The 20,560-nt window shown below is 43.1% G+C and overlaps 1 protein-coding gene across 1 annotated transcript in view; it reads right to left on the bottom strand.

The window, feature by feature from the left end:
* LOC139535452 (A-type voltage-gated potassium channel KCND3-like) overlaps nucleotides 1–19,329 on the bottom strand; it is a 115,357-nt gene extending 96,028 nt beyond the window's left edge. The window contains exons 1-2 of the mRNA XM_071334859.1: nucleotides 19,017–19,329; nucleotides 15,909–17,056 (exon numbers count right to left, since the gene is read on the bottom strand). Of these exons, the coding sequence (XP_071190960.1) occupies nucleotides 15,909–17,011 (1,103 nt within the window). The 5' untranslated portion in view covers nucleotides 17,012–17,056; nucleotides 19,017–19,329. The remainder of the gene's footprint in view (nucleotides 1–15,908; nucleotides 17,057–19,016) is intronic.
* Nucleotides 19,330–20,560: the final 1,231 nt, after the last annotated feature.

The following is a 20,560-nucleotide window of genomic DNA, read 5'->3' as shown; positions in this document are numbered from 1 at the left end:
CCTGAGCCCTAGGACCATACGTCAGGACTACCGGGCATGATGACTCCTTGCTGTCCCCAGTCCACCTGGCCTTGCTGCTATTCCAGTTTCAACTGTTCTGCCTGCGGTTATGGAACCCCTACCTGTCCCAGACCTGCTGTTTTAGCTCTTAATGATCGGCTATGAAAAGCCAACTGACATTTATTCCTGATTATTATTTGACCATGCTTGTCACTTATGAACATTTTGAACATCTTGGCCATGTTCTGTTATAATCTCCACCCGGCACAGCCAGAAGAGGACTGGCCACCCCTCATAGCCTGGTTCCTCTCTCGGTTTCTTCCTAGGTTTTGGCCTTTCTAGGGAGTTTTTCCTAGCCACCGTGCTTCTACACCTGCATTGCTTGCTGTTTGGGGTTTTAGGCTGGGTTTCTGCACTTCGAGATATTAGCTGATGTACGAAGGGCTATATAAAATAAACTTGATTTGATTTGAGATACATAGGAATATAAATGGTCAAGATGTCACACAGGGGAGGGGACATTGAGAGGAAACTTCTTCAAAGGGAATCTTTCTGGATCCACAGGCTCAACACACTGTCTCTTCTTTGCCTAAACGAGGAGTTTGACTTGAAACCTTTTTTATAGTTTCAATATGTCCAAATCTTTTTTAGTTTTTTTTTAATCCTAATTGAAAATTGTATGTGTATGTATATTATTGTAAATATTGATCACATTCCTTGTGTATGCTCATATATTTTGATACATTGAATGTTAATATTGTGAACCTATCTCATACCTTTTTAACCTCCTGTTTCAGGAAGTGATGTCACTGAGTACTGCCCCTATATATAGGACCTTCCACCCCCACCTGGGATATGGATGCCTGATGAAGACCTAAGGGTCAAAACGTTGTAAATAAATATCACCTGTGTGCATGAGCAGCAGTGTGCGGCGTTTTCCTGTCTGTTTTCCGTGAGTTTGCCTACAACTCCAGCACCTGAAAAAAGTACCTGGATGTGCATATGTTCTTCGGCTTTTGTGTCATAAAGAACTACAAATACCATGATGATCTGAACGAGACTGCCGAATCGAGGCAAAGGTAAGAATCTCTGGATTAAATATTTTGTAATGAATAAATTGGCAAAATTTCTTTAAATGGACAATTCTGTGAACTGTCTTGTGCAAGTTTTAAATTAACACAATACCTGTTAACGAAGGCGTCAGATAGAGATGACGTGCAGGAGCTGGCAGGGAGTTGTATTCTTGCATGATGTCTACTTTGATGCTAATTAGCATTTTCGAATCTGAGAGTAAATAGAGCCGCATACTGTATATTGATAATAGTCACCTTGTCCTAGAGATATTTACATGGTTATCAAAACGCCACGCCAGGGTAAGCCTACATGAAACACAGCCCTTGCTTTAAGTGTTTCTAAAATTCCCTATGGGAAAAATGAAGGGTGGAAAAACAATTGGAACCATTTCCCTGTTTGACCGCTAGGTTTTATGGGTATTATGACACCTCCACTGTTGGGCTCTACTACCATCAAGTGGGATCCGGCTCCGAGGATTGCAGATTCAGTCCCAGTGCTAGGCACCTATTTAATAGTTTTCTGGTTTAACCCTATCCCAAACCTTAATCCTTACCCAAACCTAACTGTCAAAATTTTACATTTATCCTCCCCCTGGACAAACGTTGAATACGGAAGTGAGACGTGATACCTTGTTGCTTTAAATGTCTCAGAAAGACACTCAACACAGGAGAGAGGGCTAAACGTCTCTCTGAAGCAGATTATATATAGCCAGTGATTAAGGCAGATGGGAACATGACCTACATGCATAACAACATTCCTCTCACTTCTGATGCTCTGCCACAGGTTCAGGACATTACAACTGGGAGAATCAGACTAATTATAACACCAGAGTCATGGTGTAGTTCACAGCACACCTTATTATTAATATAGCACTCATTATTGGGTTATTGTTTTGGGGAGTCAATGACACAACCCAGTGAACCTCTTGTGCTTGGCCTGCCTGTGCCTCGTCATCTGTGCTCAGGTTAAGACGATTACTCCCCACTCCACTCGCGGGTCCATCAGATTGCATTTTTAAACAGATATCACACTGTTGATGGGCCCAAAAAAGCCACACTCCCCCCTGGGAACCACTTGGGGATGGGAGAGAGGGGGAAGAGAAGAGAAAGGGCTTCCTCCATCCCCATCAATCTTTTGGGTCCAGTCCCGCTGCTGCTGCTGCTGGCTGCCAATGCCTGGGAATCTATCTATCCGGCAGGCAGCTGGGAGCAGCTCTTGCTGGGATTCAATTGAGATCCTTTTATCAGCCACCTGAAGTTGATTTAACAGCCATGATCCTCTGTAGCCGAGGTGTGTTAATCCAGCCTTACCTTCCCTCACATCCTTCCCCCATCACTAGCCCCCTGTACATCCCATTACTCAGAAAAGGCTGTGCTGTCTTCTCTCTGACAGGGACGGAGGAGGGTGGCAGTCAGCAACAGAGAACAGACAGGATCAAAAGTGGTTGCCAAAAAGGGTTGTATGGATGTAGTTGGATAGGTATATTCCTGAATAGAGAGGGTCTGAGGTGGAAGGTGGACAGTCTGTCCTTGGAGGGGTTTGAGAGTCTGAGGAAGGTTAAATACAGTGCATTCGGAAAGTATTCAGACCCCTTGACTGTTTCAAAATGTTGTTACATTACAGCCTTATTCTAAAATGGATTAAATTAAATGTTTCAATCTACACACAATACCCCATAATGACAAAGTGAAAACAGGTTATTATACATTTTTGCAAATGTATTAAAAGTAAAAAACAGAAATACATTATTTACATAAGTATTCAGACCCTTTGCTATGAGACTCGAAATTGAGCTCAGGTGCATCCTGTTTCCAACTTGATTGGAGTCCACCTGTGGTAAATTCAATTGATTGGACATGATTTGGAAAAGCACACACATGTCTATATAAGGTCCCACAGTTGACAGTGCATATCAGAGCAAAAACCAAGCCATGAGGTCGAAGGAATTGTCCATAGAGCTCCGAGAGAGGATTGTGTCAAGGCACAGATCTGGGGAAGGGTTCCAAAACATTTCTGCAGCATTGAAGGTCCCCAAGAACACAGTGGCCTCCATCATTCTTAAAAGGAAGAAGTTTGGAACCACCAAGACTCTTCCTAGAGCTGGCCGCCCGGCCAAACTGAGAAATCGGGGGAGAAGGGCGTTGGTCAGGGAGGTGACCAAGAACCCAATGGTCACTCTGACAGAGCTCCAGAGTTCCTCTGTGGAGATGGGAGAACCTTCCAGAAGGACAACCATTTCTGCAGCACTCCACCAATCAGGCCTTTATGGTAGAGTGGCCAGATGGAAGCCACTCCTCAGTAAAAGGTACATACCAGCCTGCTTGGAGTTTGCTAAAAGGCTCCTAAAGGACTCTCAGACCATGAGAAACAAGAATATGTGGTCTGATGAAACCAAGATTGAACTCTTTGGCCTGAATGCCAAGCATCACGCCTGGAGGAAACCTGGCACCATCCCTACGGTGAAGCATGGTGGTGGCAGCATCATGCTGTGGGGATGTTTTTCAGCGGCAGGGATAGGGAGACTAGTCAGGATCAAGGGAAAGATGAACAGAGCAAAGTACAGAGAGATCCTTGTTGAAAACCTGCTCCAGAGTGCTCAGGACCTGGGGCGAAGGTTCACCTTCCAACAGGACAACGACCCTAAGCACACAGCCAAGACAATGCAGGAGAGGCTTCGGGACAAGTCTCTGTATGTTTTTGAGTGGCCCAGCCAGAGCCTGGACTTGAACCCAATCAAACATCTCTGGAGAGACCTGAAAATAGCTGTGCAGCAATGTTCCCCATCCAACCTGACAGGGCTTGAGAGGATTTGCAGAGAAGAATGGGAGAAACTCCCCAAATACAGGTGTGCATCATACCCAAGAAGACTTAAGGTTGAATACGTTCAGAATGCACTGTATGCATATTAACTTCTTCACAGTTTAGGAAACTGAACAGAGCAAAATTGAGCGCCAGACTGAGCGAAGAGATTGTACAGTTTAGTTACAAATTAACAATCCAAGATTATAGACAAACGTAATAGAGTCTGGTTGGTAAATATGATATTCACACATTGAAGTAAATCACCCACTACGTCTTCCAATAATGGTGTCAGAGAGGGTATCAGTGACAAAAATGCTGTATGTTTTTGAAAAAATGTTACAGCTACTGTATTCTATGATAAAACACAATGCATTATTAACCAGACTGGGCTCCTTCCTACTCAGTGATGTATGGGTCCATTCACACCCTGTAGAACAGAGCCCTCCATCGCTGTCGTAGGAGTCAGGCTCCGCAATCTCCCTCTCTCTCTCACACCTACACCACACAACACACACACAAACATCACACTATCATGTACGCACGCACACACACACAAGTACACACCCAAATTGCTTCTTTAAAAGGCAACGTTTTCTTTTTTACAACCACATCTACATTTTGTATGTAAATGGGATGTTATAGAAGGGTCCAGAACACATTTTTGTGATTTCACTTAGTTTTGATAAACACCCCAAACAGCGGATTCACTTCCTTATCCTCATTGTGCAGTACGGGGGTCCTGAAAAACATGAACAAACGCTCCAAAAACACCCAATTACTGTATGTCCTTTTAGAAATGGCAAAAGCTCTCAGTATTGTGATGCAGGTCTTTAGATGTTGTACACATGAAATTGTGCAATTCCAAACTTTATCCGCAGCAGTATATTTCCTTTTGTGCGACTTGAACCGTTTCCTCTATCCAGCTGTTCCATCCTCCGTGTAGCGGAGGATGCCAAAATAAAGGAAACGTCAACATTAAGTGTCTTATTAGAGCGTTGTGCCACCACGAGTTCCCAGAACAGCTTCAATGCGCCTTGGCATAGATTCTACATGTGTCTGGAACCTGTGTGTGGAAGCACCTGCTTTCAATATACTTTGTATCGCTCATCAACTCCTTTATTTTGGAGCTACCTGTAGAATGGACGGTGAAGTATCACTCAAGTCACAAATAAATGTAATATAACGCTGCGGATAAAGTTCGGAATGACACAATTTCATGTGTACAACATCAAAAGACCTGTAACACTATACTGAGAGCTTTGCCGTTTCTAAAAGGACATATTTGGGTGTTTTTGGAGCCGTTGTTCACGTTTTTTCTTGGCCAACACACTGCACAACGAGGATGAGAAAGTGATTCGTTGTTTGGGGTAAGTTTCTCAAAAACAAGGGAAATCCCCAAAAAGGTGTCTGGGTCCTTCTATAACAAGCCATTTACATCAGAAATAGAGATTTGGTTGTAAAAAATAAAAACTTCTCCTTTAATAGAAAATCTGGGTCTAATCTGGGTCCACACTAGTGGTGAAACTGCTCAGGATCAAAGATGAGGAGATTCTCAGGAAAGCCAAGTGCCTGAAGGGAACCAAAATCTTCATCAATGAAGACTTCTCAGAAAAAGTACGCCTCAAAAGAAAGAAACTGCTGCCACGACTAATTGAAGAACAAAAGAAAGGCAACATCGCATACCTGAAGTATGATCAGCTGGTCGTTCACCCCTCCTCTCGTAGGTATATGACAAGTGACTCAGCTATAGTCCACTGATTTGACACACACACACACACACGCATATTTACTCTCTTTGTTCATCTGTTTCACCTAACCTCATGACCAAAAACACACATTGCTCTAAATGGCGTAACCCTCTGAAGTCTGCAGTGGTGTTATGTGAACTGTCTCAATGTGCATTCCATAGGAAGTGCACCCCTATTGATAAAACTAACAAAAATGTGTGGTTGTATTGGAGGCATGCATTTCTATGTTTCTGTTCCACTCTCTGGTTGATTCCGACTGCATATCTCTCTCAGTTGGGAACATATCAACCCCGATAACAAGATCTTTAACCCGTTAGATATTAATGAAGCGAACGATAAATGTAATGACTGTGTTGATCCAGATTCAAATTTCCTGAAACTTACTAGAAATAATTCCATCACTTGTGATTACTATAACGTTACGCAATTGAACAACCCGTACGGGAGTATCTCATTCCAAGACGAGCTCGTTTTCGACCTTTCATTTGAATGTCCGCAGTCTTCCTAAAAATCATGACCACATTGTTCATGATCTGTCTTCTCTCAGTCATGAATTTCCCATTGTTGCCCTTTCAGAAACATGGTTGACTGAAGAGACAACTGTGCTTTATGACATGTCCCCTTATAATGCTGTTCACCGCTGTAGAACCTCAAGAGTTGGAGGAGTGTCCATTTTTCATCGTAAACATTTTCAACTCTTTGTAAGAGACGACCTCACACTCACATCTGATAACATTGATGTTGAATCTCCTTTCATAGAAATGCACTCCTATTCATTTTCTTGTGGTAAGAAAGTAGGGTAATTGGATGCATCTATCGGCTAGCCGATTCTGACATTGGTAGTTGCGTTGATATCCTTGCATGAACCTTGGATTTGATTAATAATGATGATAAAATGTTTTCTATTGGGTGATTGAAAAATAAATGTATTTAAAAGTGAGAATCACTGATATCTGACTTTTTGAATACTTTATACTCCAGTTATCTGTATTCTCTCATATATAAGCCCACAAGAGTGACCATCTGCCACCCTTATTGATAATATTTTTACAAATTCTTTCAATAATGTGCCTAATACAGCTATACTTTATACTGACATTTCTGACCACTTTGCAATTTTTCACTTCTCTTTGGCAGCTGGAAATGAACAGATGGGAATGATTAGTAGCATTAAATGTACAATATTTAAGAAAAGTAATTGCGAGCGCTTTAAGATGTTGATCCACACTGTACTTCACCATTGCTTTCCCTTAGTTAAAAGAGAGCAGCAGAAGAGTTCTGGAAACCTTGGTTTATACAACCGGTCTCAAAAAACCCTTGGTTAAAAAAAACAAGACGTATAAAAGGTTTCTCACAAATCCCTTTCCCCTGAATTCTGCAAATTACAAAAAGTATAAGAACAAATTTACGCACCTACTTCGGAGATCCCAAAAAATATATTTTAATAATAGAAATTCCAGAATCCTTAAATAATATAGACAAAATCATCAATCAACTGTTGAATAAGAAAAAGGGATCTGCAAATATCCCATCTCAATTTGTTGTTGGAAATAAGACCTATAGTGATCCTAGTGTTTTTCATGTGAATTTAATAACGTTTTTTGTGAATTGAGGAAACTGATGGAAATCCCTTGGATTACATTAATTTCCGTTCTCTGCTTCAGTTTGATCCTTCTGATGTTTTTTTATTTCACCTTTATTTAACTAAGCAAGTCAGTTAACAAATTCTTATTTACAATGACGGCCTACCCCGGCCAAACCCTAACCCGGACAGCGCTGGGCCAATTGTGCGCCACCCTATGGGACTCCCAATCACGGACGTTTGTGACACAGCCTGGAATCAAACCAGGGTCTGTAGTAACGCCTCTATCACTGAAATGCAGTGCCTTAGATCGCTACGCCACTCGGGAGCCCATGTAATGGAGGTGGTGGAGGTAATTGGTAACTTAAAGATATCAGCAGCAGGTCATGATGAGATTGGTGCCTCTGGTGAAATCAGTGTCTTCCTCGATCACTGAGCCTCTAACATACATTTTCACCAAATCTATGCAAACTGGTATTGTTCCTAAAGATTTGAAATTTGCCAAAGTTATCCCCCTCTATACATCTGTGGATCCAAGATCTTTTACAAATTATCGGACAATATCTGTACTACAGTACCATGTTTTTCTAAAATACTAGAAAAATTGGTGTGTAAGAGAATGTTGAAACATTTCAAATCAACACTGTATTTTATATAAGCACCAATATGGTTTTCGTAAAAACTACTCCACAGATATGGCTCTTTTGCAACTTGTGGATCAAATATTTACAGCCCTTAACAACAATGAATACGCTCTTGGCATCTTTTTAGATTTATCCAAAGCGTTTGACACGGTTGATCACGAAATATTACTTTCTAATATTTCGTTTTTCATGATTATACATATAATTGGTTATATAGTTATGTTTATGATAGACAACAATTTGTTTATGCAAATGTCTGTGCATCTACCAGGGCCAAGATATCCTGTGGTGTCAGGGTTCGATAATTGGACCTTTGTTATTCCTAATCTATATCAATGACCTTGCTGCTGTGTCTTCTACTGTACTTCCCATTCTCTTTGCTGATGACACCAATTTGATTTTATCATAAAATTATTTTGATTGACTAATTAATGAAGCCAACCCAGGCATGGACAAATTGTATGATTGGTTCCAGATAAACAAATTATCTTTCATGTAAAATCTTTATTGTATACACTAGTAAGAATAAGAAATATTGTTAAAAAAATTATAATTAAAGTCACAAGTCGTATCCACTAGATTCCTCTGAGTTCTAATTGCTGAAAAATGATACTGGAAAGATCATATTCAATTTGTCTGCAGCAAAGTGATCAAATCTGTTGGTATCATCAGAAAGATATGTGGTGTGGTTTATCAGGCTTGCTTCCTAACTCTATTCTGTAGCTTAATTTACCTACAGTGGGGAGAACAAGTATTTGATACACTGACAATTTTGCAGGTTTTCCTACTTACAAAGCATGTAGAGGTCTGTAATTTTTATCATAGGTACACTTCAACTGTGAGAGAAGGAATCTAAAACAAAAATCCAGAAAATCACATTGTATGATTTTTAATTAATTAATTTGCATTTTATTGCATGACATAAGTATTTGATACATCAGAAAAGCAGAACTGAATATTTGGTACAGAAACCTTAGTTTGCAATTACAGAGATCATACATTTCCTGTAGTTCTTGACCAGGTTTGCACACACTGCAGCAGGGATTTTGGCCCACTCCTCCATACAGACCTTCTCCAGATCCTTCAGGTTTCGGGGCTGTCGCTGGGCAATACGGACTTTCGGCTCCCTCCAAAGATTTTCTATTGGGTTCAGGTCTGGAGACTGGCTAGGCCACTCCAGGACCTTGAGATGCTTCTTACGGAGCCACTCCTTAGTTGCCCTGGCTGTGTGTTTCGGGTCGTTGTCATGCTGGAAGACCCAGCCACGACCCATCTTCAATGCTCTTACTGAGGGAAGGAGGTTGTTGGTCAAGATCTCGCGATACATGGCCCCATCCATCCTCCCTTCAATACGGTGCAGTCGTCCTGTCCCCTTTGCAGAAAAGCATCCCCAAAAAATGATGTTTCCACCTCCATGCTTCACGGTTGGGATGGTGTTCTTGGGGTTGTACTCATCCTTCTATTCCTCCAAACACGGCGAGTGGAGTTTAGAGCAAAAAGCTCTATTTTTGTCTCATCAGACCACATGACCTTCTCCCATTCCTCCTCTGGATCATCCAGATGGTCATTGGCAAACTTCAGACGGGCCTGGACATGCGCTGGCTTGAGCAGGGGGACCTTGCGTGCGCTGCAGGATTTTAATCCATGACGGCGTAGTGTGTTACTAATGGTTTTCTTTGAGACTGTGGTCCCAGCTCTCTTCAGGTCATTGACCAGGTCCTGCCGTGTAGTTCTGGGCTGATCCCTCACATTCCTCATGATCATTGATGCCCCACGAGGTGAGATCTTGCATGGAGCCCCAGACCGAGGGTGATTGACCGTCATCTTGAACTTCTTCCATTTTCTAATAATTGTGCCAACAGTTGTTGCCTTCTCACCAAGCTGCTTGGCTATTGTCCTGTAGCCCATCCCAGCCTTGTACAGGTCTACAATTTATCCCTGATGTCCTTACACAGCTCTCTGGTCTTGGCCATTGTGGAGAGGTTGGAGTCTGTTTGATTGAGTGTGTGGACAGGTGTCTTTTATACAGGTAACGAGTTCAAACAGGTGCATGTGCAAATGAGGTAGGATAAGAGAGGCAAGGCAATAAATAGGCCATGGTGGCAAAGTAATTACAATATAGCAATTAAATACTGGAATGGTAGATGTGCAGAAGATGAATGTGCAAGTTGAGATACTGGGGTGCAAAGGAGCAAGATAAATAAGTAAATTCAGTATGGCGATGAGGTAGATTGGATGGGCTGTTTACAGATGAGCTATGTACAGGTGCAGTGATCTGTGAGCTGCTCTGACAGCTGGTGCTTAAAGCTAGTGAGGGAGGTAAGAGTCTCCAGCTTCAGAGATTTTTGCAGTTCGTTCCAGTTATTGGCAGCAGAGAACTGGAAGGAGAAGCCGCCAAAGGAAGAATTGGCTTTGGGGGTGACCAGTGAGATATACCTGCTGGAGCGCGTGCTACGGGTGGGCGCTGCTATGGTGACCAGTGAGCTGAGATAAGGCGGGGCTTTACCTAGCAGAGACTTGTAGATGACCTGGAGCCAGTGGGGTTGGCGACGAGTATGAAGCGAGGGCCAGCTAACGAGATCATACAGGTCGCAGTGGTGGGTAGTATATGTGGCTTTGGTGACAAAACGGATGGCACTGTGATAGACTGCTTCCAATTTGTTGAGTAGAGTGTTGGAGGCTATTTTGTAAATGACATCGCCGAAGTCGAGGATCGGTAGGATGGTTCGTTTTACGAGGGTATGTTTGGCAGCATGAGTGAAGGATGCTTTGTTGCGAAATAGGAAGCCGATTCTAGATTTAATTTTGGATTGGAAATGTTTAATGTGAGTCTGGAAGGAGAGTTTACAGTCTAACCAGACACCTAGGTATTTGTAGTTGTCCACATATTCTAAGTCAGAACCGTCCAGAGTAGTGATGGACGGGCGGGCAGGTGCGGGCAGCGATCGGTTGAAGAGCATGCATTCAGTTTTACTTGCATTTAAGTGCAGTTGGAGGCCACGGAAGGAGAGTTGTATGGCATTGAAGCTCATCTGGAGGTTAGTTAACACAGTGTCCAACAAAGGGCCAGAGGTATACAGAATGGTGTCGTCTGCGTAGAGGTGGATCAAAGAATCACCAGCAGCGAGAGTGACATCATTGATGTATACAGAGAAGAGATTCGGGCCGAGAATTGAACCCTGTGGCACCCCTATAGAGACTGCCAGAGGTCCGGACAACAGGCCCTCCGATTTGACACACTGAACTCTATCGGAGAAGTAGTTGTTGAACCAAGCAAGGCAATCATTTGAGAAACCAAGGCTGTTGAGTCTGCCAATAAGAATGTTGTGATTGACAGAGTCGAAAGCCTTAGCCAGGTCGATGAATACGGCTGCACAGTAACGTCTCTTATCGATGGTGGATATGATATCGCATAGGACGTTGACCATGGCCGAGGTGCACCCATGACCAGCTCTGAAACCAGATTTCATAGCGGAGAAGGTAGGTTGAGATTCGAAATGGTCGGTAATCTTTCAAAGACCTTAGAAAGGCAGGGTAGAATAGATATAGGTCTGTAGCAGTTTGGGTCCAGAGTGTCTCCCCCTTTGAAGAGGGGGATGACCGCGGCAGCTTTCCAATCTATGGTAATCTTAGACGATACAAAAGAGGTTGAACAGGCTAGTAATAGGGGTTGCAACAATTTTGGCAGATCATTTTAGAAAGAGAGGGTCCAGATTGTCTAGCCCGGCTGATATGTAGGGGTCCTGATTTTGCAGCTCTTTCAGAACATCAGCTATCTGGATTTGGGTGAAGGAGAAGTGGGGGAGGTTTGGGCGAGTTGCTGTGGGGAGCGCAGAGCTGTTGACTGGGGTAGGGGTAGCCAGGTGGAAAGCATGGCCAACCGTAGAAAAATGCTTATTGAAATTCTCAATTATTGTGGATTTATCGGTAGTGACAGTGTTTCCTAGCCTCAGTGCAGTGGGCAGCTGGGAGGAGGTGCACTTGTTCTCCATTGACACTACAGTGTCCCAGAACTTTTTTGAGTTTGTACTACAGGATGCAAATTTCTGTTTGAAAAAGGTAGCCTTAGCTTTCCTAACTGCCCTTGTATATTTTAACTTCTTTAAAAAGTTGCATATCACGGGGGCTATTCGATGCTAATGCAGAACGCCACAGGATGTTTTTGTGCTGGTCAAGGGCAGACAGGTCTGGAGTGAACCAAGGGCTATATCTATTCCTAGTTCTAAATTTGTTTAATGGAGCATGCTTATTTAAGGCACTTTTAAAGAATAACCAGGCATCCTCTACTGACGGGATGATGTCAATGTCATTCCAGGATACCCCGGCCAGGTCATTTAGAAAGGCCTGTTCGCAGAAGTGTTTTAGGGAGCGTTTGACAGTGATGAGGGGTGGTCGTTTGACCGCAGACCCATTACGGATGCAGGCAATGAGGCAGTTATCGCTGAGATCTTGGTTAAAAACAGCAGAGGTGTATTTGGAGGGCGAGTTAGTTAGGATGATATCTATGAGGGTGCACGTGTTTACGGATTTGGGGTTGTACCTGGTAGGTTCATTGATAATTTGTGTGAGATTGAGGGCATCAAGCTTAGATTGTAGGATGGCCAAGGTGTTAAGCATGTCCCAGCTTAGGTCACCTAGCAGCACGAGCTCAGAAGATAGATGGGGGGCAATCAATTCACATATGGTGTCCATGGAACAGCTGGGGGCAGAGGGTGGTCTATAGCAAGCTGCAAAGGTGAGAGACTTGTTTCTGGAAAGGTGAATTTTTAGAAGTAGAAGCTCGAATTGTTTTGGTACAGACCTGGATAGTAAGATAGAACTCTGCAGGCTATCTCTGCAGTAGATTGCAACACCGCCCCCTTTGGCAGTTCTATCTTGACGGAAAATGTTATAGTTAGGGATGGAAATTTCAGGGTTTTTGGTGGTTTTCCTAAGCCAGGATTCAGACACGGCTAAGACATCCAGGTTGGCAGAATGTGCTAAAGCAGTGAATAATGCAAACTTAGGGAGTAGGCTTCTAATGTTAACATGCATGAAACCAAGGCTTTTACGGTTACTGAAGTCAACAAATGAGAGCACCTGGGGAGTAGGAGTGGAGCTAGGCACTGCAGTTCCTGGATTAACCTCTACATCGCCAGAGGAACAGAGGAGAAGTAGGATAAGGGTATGGATAAAGGCTATAAGGACTGGCCGTCTAGCACGTTCGGAACAGAGAGTAAAGGCAGCAGGTTTCTGGGCACGATAGCATAGATTCATTGCATAATGTACAGACAAAGGTATGGTAGGAAGAGAGTACATTGGAGGTAAACCTAGCCATTGAGTAATGAAGAGAGAGATATAGTCTCTAGAGACGTTTAAACCAGGTGATGTCATCGCATATGTGGGAGGTGGAACAACATGGTTGGTTAAGGCATATTGAGCAGGGCTATAGGCTCTACAGTGAAATAAGACAGTAATCACTAACCTGGACAGTAATGGACAAGGCATATTGATATTAGGGAGAGGCATGCGTAGCCAAGTGATAGTATGGGTCCAGTGAGTGGTTGGGCTGGGGACACGGCGATTCAGACAGTTAGCAGGCCGGTGCTAGCAAGCTAGCAGGCCGGGTCTAGCAAGCTAGCATAAGGGCCTTAGAAGGACGTCGCGATGGGGGAAAAGTCTGTTTTTGCCTCCTCGTGCGGTGACAGCGATAGACCAGTCGTGGAATTAGTAGGGTTCCAAGTAGCAGAGGGGTCCAAGTCCAATTGGCAAAATGGGTATAGTGCTTCAAGAAACTGGCCAGTGGATCAGCTAACAGTCCAATATGCTATAGATAGCTTGCAGGCCGCAGTTAGCAGAATGGGCCTTCAGGGGACGTCGCGCTTGAGGGGTCTGTTGGGATCCTCGGGCAGATTATGTCGGTATTCCAGCCGTGAAGGATCGGCGGGGTTCCGTGCCCCGTACCGGCAGTAGAAGGGGTCTGGATATTGTAGCCGAGGGGTGGGCTTCAGGAGTAGCCCAGGAGCCCTAGCCGGGTGATGGGTCTTGCATGCGCTAGTCCCAGGCTAGTTGGTGCTTGCTCCGGGACGGAAACGTTAGTTATTTATTATTATTTATTATTATTATTATTTGTTACTTTTATTTTTTAGGTATTTTTCTTAAAACTGCATTTTTGGTTATGGGCTTGTAAGTAAGCATTTCACTGTAAGGTCTACACCTATCGTATTCGGTGCATGTGACAAATACAATTTGGTTTGATTCGAAAATGTATTCAAAATGGTTGCCCTCTGCTGGTGATTTGCAGGATAGCAATGATACAAGTAAAAGGAGGGATGTGATTGGCTACAATATTTCAGTATTAAATGGGCCATAACATTAAAACTAGCAGGGATCCCACTTTGGAACGTTGGTATGCCCGTAGAGTATATTAGGTTCAACAATATATAAAAAAATATGCCAAATTAAAGTAATATGCTTTTATATGTTTTTATGCTTTTAGATACAAATGTCAAATATATGTCAACAATCTTTCCTCCAAAGGACCATTCTATGGATATTTTTTAGGGGGGGAAACCAACAAAATGTAGTATATTTTTGACCTTATTTCTTGAGGAATCACTCATGAAGCAACTGGTGGGTACTGAACAGAACAGAGCAGGAACAGGGTTGAACGGCTATTTCCCCTGGCACTATTTCCTGGAGAGATACTTCCTGGCTGCTTGGCGAAACAAGCGTCAAGGTCACTGTATTAGCTGGCTAGTGAAGAATCAGACAGGCTATAACAGCACCAGTCTACCAGGGAGACATTGGTTGTCAGAGGTCATTCTCAATGACGAACACAATGTGGAGATGGACAAAGCCCAAAGAGAAGCTGGCAGAAACAAAGTATAAATAGAAGGAAAATAGTTGTAAAAAGTATTACATCTACATACTGTACGTACCTATACATGTAACATTGAAAAGATGTACAGTTATTTTTTTATAACAAATTAAAACCAATCATTAATCTAATAAGAAAAACAAAAACCCTTTCACCGGCATTCAGGATCCCAATTCTTATTACAATCATTGTTTTCTGGGATTATGTGTCCCAGAGCATACCAGATTACAGCCATTTTTGAAATGACATTAGACACAAAACACCCACTAGACAAAGACATAATAGGAACACACAAATCTCCCGCTACCCTCGCAAAACATTCAGGCAAGCGCACACACATGGACGAATGCACGCAAGTGCACAGGCACGTGCATGCTCACACACACACTCACACACACACACACACACACACACACACACACACACACACTTTCCCAGGAGCTACTGCATTCGGCCAGCCTACAGTGAGGTAAACACTTTGCCATTAGAGTTTATACTTGTAGGTCAGGTAGGTACTGTAAATGTAGTGGTGGCTCTCCACCATTACTCAAATGGGCAGCAGCATCATACATACACCCACTAGTCTATTGAAGAAGTGAAGAAGCTGTTGGCATTTATCCATATTCCATTTTCCACCACACAGCAGAAAACATATCCAGGATACCCAAACAATAGACCAAGGTATTACATTTGCAGTAGAACACAGGCAAGCATTTTGGCACCAGATCAAATCTGCTAATCAACTTTTTAAGGTGCATTCATCATGTCGAAGTGAATTATAGTTGTATAACTAACTAAAGCCTCTTCAGAAGACATTTGTTGTTTGAATTCAACCTTGGATGGTTGACTTCTTAACTTTTTAGAATACCAAAACTCCCAACATTAATCAGTATTTGTGATTTGATGATGCCAAGTAAGGTTTTGTGAGAGCTCCTGATTTGAAGATAACATTTGTGAACCATCTTGAGATCTCTTGGGGACAGCATGCATCATTTCAATGCAGAAGACACGTTTTTTTTTAATGAACCACACAAGTGGAGAAAGAGAACCCAAACTGCTGAGAAAATGAGAGGGAGAGAGAGCAAGAAAAAAAACAAAGAGATTGGAAGAAAGATAAAAGCGAGGAAGAGAACGTGAGCGAGAAAGAGAATGAAAGTGAGACAGGGAGAGAGAGAAAGAGAGAAATAGGGAGGACTTACCCCAACGTGGTCATTGTGACAATGGTGTACCAGAAGGAGGCTGGAATGCTGGTGAACTTGGTCGACGACGACCCCTTCTCTGCGTAGAACATGACCGTGGCGAAGATAATGATGGCCATGGTGAGGGAGAAGAGGAGGAAGCCCAGCTCGGAGGCGCAGCTCTTCAGCGTGTACCCCAGGATCCTGAGGCCCTGCGAGTGGCGGGAGAACTTGAAGATGCGGAACACACGGAACACTCGGAGCGTGACGAAGGCCCCGCTCACATCCTCATTGTCTGTCATCACCAGGCCGATGTAGTAGGGAAAGATGGCTACCACGTCGATGATGCTCATCACACTGCGCATAAATTGGTAGCGGCTGGGCGCGGCGAACAGTCTCATGAGGTACTCCACGGTGAAGATGAGGACGCAGGCTGTGTCCATGCAGAAGAAGGCGATGGTATAGCGCTCGCCACACGGCATGTCCTTCTGTGAAGGCGTGGCACCGCAAGGTACCGTCTCTATCACATTGGTGAGGACTGAGATGGCGATGAAGAAGCCGGTGACGTAGTAGAACACCAGGGCCATGGTGGAGGTGTGAGGGTTCTCAAAGGCCCTCCACATTGTCTCTCTGTATGTCATGTTGGGCAGCTTGCAGTCCTTGTTGTCATCCTGGTCATCCTGGAGACGCTCCGCGTTCTCCCGCTTCCGGTCCTTGTACTCTTCGTAGCAGCAGTCGCCGATGATCTCCGGAATGATGCCGAAGAAAGTTAACTCTTCGTCATAGGCCGAGATGCACTCGTAGCGAGGATAGTGCAACTTTCCTGTCCGGTAGAAGTTGAGAATGCTGCGGAAGGAGTCTGGGTCCCGGTCGAAAAAATACTCCTTTGTCTCCTCATCGTAAAAGAACTGTTTCTCCGAGCTTCCCAGCAGGGTGTCTGGGTAGCGGTCCAGTGTGGTCCTCCAGGTCTGGAAGCGTCGTCCACTCACATTCAGGATGATCAGCTCGTCATGTCTCTTTCTGTGGTCTCTAGGAGCAGTGGGCATGGGGCAGTTGGCCACAGGCATCCAGCCAATAGCTGCTGCCCGTGCAAAGGGAAGCCATGCAGCCACTCCTGCCGCCATGGCGACTCACTCTGTGTTCCGGCTTGCCTTAAAATTACCTGCCATCTTAAGCAGAGAAACAGACAAAACACACAATCAGTAACAACTCATGAACAAAACATTTCCATGATAAAGTCATTGCATGGTACAGTGCCTTCAGAAAGTATTCACACCCCTTGACTTTGTCCAGGCTTTGTTCAGACTTTGTCCTTGTGTTACAGCCTGAATTTAAAAGGCATTACATTTAAATTGTTTGTCACTGGCCTACACGCATCATTTTTGTTTATGGAAGACTGAGGGACCACCTGTGCTAATTAGCTATCTAGCATGCTCCGAACAACTGAAATGTGCTGTCATTGAGCAATACTGTAATCTGCAACTGTGATGAAGCTGGTTAAAACAGTGTACAGTAAGTGTACACTCGGTGGCCAGTTTATTAGGTCACCACCCCGTTCCCGAAAATGGTTCGCTCCTACAGACACTTGGCCATACTGTTCGATTGAACATTAAAATGGGCAAAACAAGTGACCTAAGCAGCATTGAGAGTGGTATGATCGTCTGTGCCAGGCGCGCTGGTTCCAGTATCTCACAAATGGCCGGCCTCCTGGGCTTCTCATGGATGACAGTGTCTAGGGTTTACTGATAATGGTGCGACAACAGCTTGTTGATGAGAGGTCCAAGGAGAATGGCAAGAATCGTGCAAGCTAAAAACGGCGCAGTACAACACTGGTGTGCAGATCGGCATCTGAGAAAGCACAGCTCGTCGGTCCTTGTCACGGATGGGCTATTGCAGCAGACGACCACACTGGATTCCACTCCTATCAGCTAAAAACAAGAAGAAGCAGCTCCAGTGGGCACGCGATCACCAACAATGGACAATTGAGGAGTGGAAAAACATTGCCTGGTCTGATGGTGGTGTAATGGTGTGGGGAATGTTTTCCTGGCACACGTTAGGTCCTTTGATACCAATTGAGTAACGTTTCCATTCCCCAAATAATTCAGGATGTTCTGGAGGCAAAGGGGGGTTCGACCCGGGACTAGATGGGTGTACCTAATAAATATATTTTGCATTTATTTTGATGTGATATGAAAGTAAAGAGATTTATATTTCTACAACCGTATTGCAATTGAGAATCGATTCAGCTTTAGATGGAGTATTTGGTAGTCTCCCTCTGAAAATAACATATAAGGTCCTTGGACCTTAAGGACTCTTTAGGCTCTTTAAGAGTACATCTTGGGCTATGGATGCAAGGATTATAACAGGATTCCCTCTGCAAGAACACCACCTCTAAAAGACCTCTAAGCAGGCTGTCAAATACCTTGTCATTTCCAGAGGTCACAGAACAGAATGTTTAAGACAGAGAGGATAATGTGAAGTCTCGTTAGGAAGCTCTGTTAACAGCTATGACAAATAGAAGTGGTCTGTTCAGAATAGAACGAGACCTGTAGCGTCAGAATGAAATACCTGCCATACTGCTAAGTATGTATCAGATTTAAGGATAATACGAAGAACGATTGTCAAAATATAAAAAATCCAGTATACTTCTGCTTTTTTATTGCTCATTTAGATGGTACATTTTGACAACATTTCGATAGGAGTGTATACAGATGTTAATTTGACCACTCTTTCGTTGCTGCGAATTTTTCTGAAGAGCAGGAAATACAAACTTGTGGTGCATTCCAGTTTTATAAAGGTTTCTAAAGTTTGTAATTTCCACATTGAAATTTCAGACTTGATTTGCCTTAACAAAAAAATATATCCATTCCTTATAATCCACATATTAATTCACATTTCCTGTTGCTGCATGATTAATTTCCTTCTGTTTGCAAACTGACTCAGATGAAGAGCCAGTTGAATACAATTCAGTATTTTGATAAATAAGTAAAACATTTTTGCTGGTTTAACATTCCGATAACCATTATCAACTCCACATGTCAGGCTACTTGTAGAAAAAAAACACACCAGCACATTAGAAACAAATAGGGACAACTCAGGTGCTCAATCAAAGCTTTCTATATCACTTACCGCCAAACAAGGAAAGATCCCAAAAAATGTAATGCGCGATCCTCCAGTAAAATAATTCCTCAGAGGAAAAGCTACATATTCTGAAGGACGCATTGACAAAGGACCTCTGTACGAATAAACGAAACAAGTATAGAGGAACACGAGATGGGGATGGATGTTGATGCGTTGAACGACCGAAACGTGTTGATGAAATTCACCAAAACCTTGGATGTCTTTCTTTAAACCACACCTGCATCTAGTGGCACCTGCGGTTTGGACAGAAAGCACAGATTCATTTTGCAGTCTTCAGGATGATATTCACACCTACCTCATGTCGGTGAAGACTAGAATAGTGGATGATGGACGTAGGAGTCAGTCTCCGCAATCTCTCTCTCTCTCTCTCGCTCTCTCTCTCTCTCTCTCTCTCGCGCTCTCTCTCTCTCTCTCTATTTCTTTCCTGTGCGCATAGGCTCTCTCCCACTCCCCATCTCCCCTCATAAGTTTACCGTGACGAATCAGTCCACTCAACCAGCTAAACGGACTGATTTGTCAACACTTTATTCACGCTTTTTCTTTCTTCTTAACTTTGTATTAGTTAATGTGAGAAATTACATCTTGATTATGCACGCCTTTATTGAGGCAGTTGGTATACTGTGAAATTTCCTCATTCAACTATGTGCAGCACAGTGAGGGAAAGTTGCCTTCTAGAGAAATCTTATCACATGACAGGGTGCAATAACTAGATCACTTGATAGTTTTGATCGAGAAGGGTTTGCAGCGTGCTTTTTAACATTATCTTTATTACAGGGTAATATGTCACGATTAATTGTCATCTCGTCATTTAAACCCACTTATCAAATCGAATGTTTACTCTATAATGAAAAGTGGAAGGCTGTTATATTTAGCCTCTATAACTTACACTTATTACCATGTAATGTGTAAGTAAGTACATTGTTAATTATCTTACAATGTGAACATGTAAATGTAACGGCCCATCCGAACTGGGATTTGTGTTGAAAAATCCGAAATGCTTGTTTTGACGGTTACAAAAATTCAAATTCAGAGCTCCAAAATGGTATTCCATACACTGTGATTGGAGGAAGCGTGTGTAACGGATGTGAAATGGCTACGCTATTAGCGCGCACCACCGCTAACTAGCTAGCCATTTCACATCCGTTACACGTGGGAAGGTTATGCTGCTTTAAAAGTTGATTAAACGTTATCCCACTTAGGAGACAAGTAGACGAAAAATGCCCTTGAAAGATTTTGCTGAGTGCTGGAGAGCTCTTTGTTTATGCCCATTCAGGATCATTCACACCCTCTTAAACCATAGACCCACCAATCTCTTCAAGAATTAACGTGTAAATGCAAGATCAACCATCAGCCTGGTCAACCTCTCCATTATCTCAGCCAATCATGGCTAGCCAGGAAAGATCATGTCTTTCTTCTATACAGCTCAGTGCTTTTTCCTTGGCTAAATTAGGCTAATAATTTAACATTTTTATTCATATTTAAGGATCACATACACGTTTGTAATTAAGGCACATACAGTGTTCAACAAGGCA

The sequence above is a fragment of the Salvelinus alpinus genome, chromosome 12, assembly GCF_045679555.1.
Source record: "Salvelinus alpinus chromosome 12, SLU_Salpinus.1, whole genome shotgun sequence".
In the NCBI taxonomy this organism is placed as follows: Eukaryota; Metazoa; Chordata; class Actinopteri; order Salmoniformes; family Salmonidae; genus Salvelinus; species Salvelinus alpinus.
The sequence above is the reverse complement of the archived record's forward strand: the minus strand, read 5'-3'. Positions and strand labels throughout refer to the sequence as shown.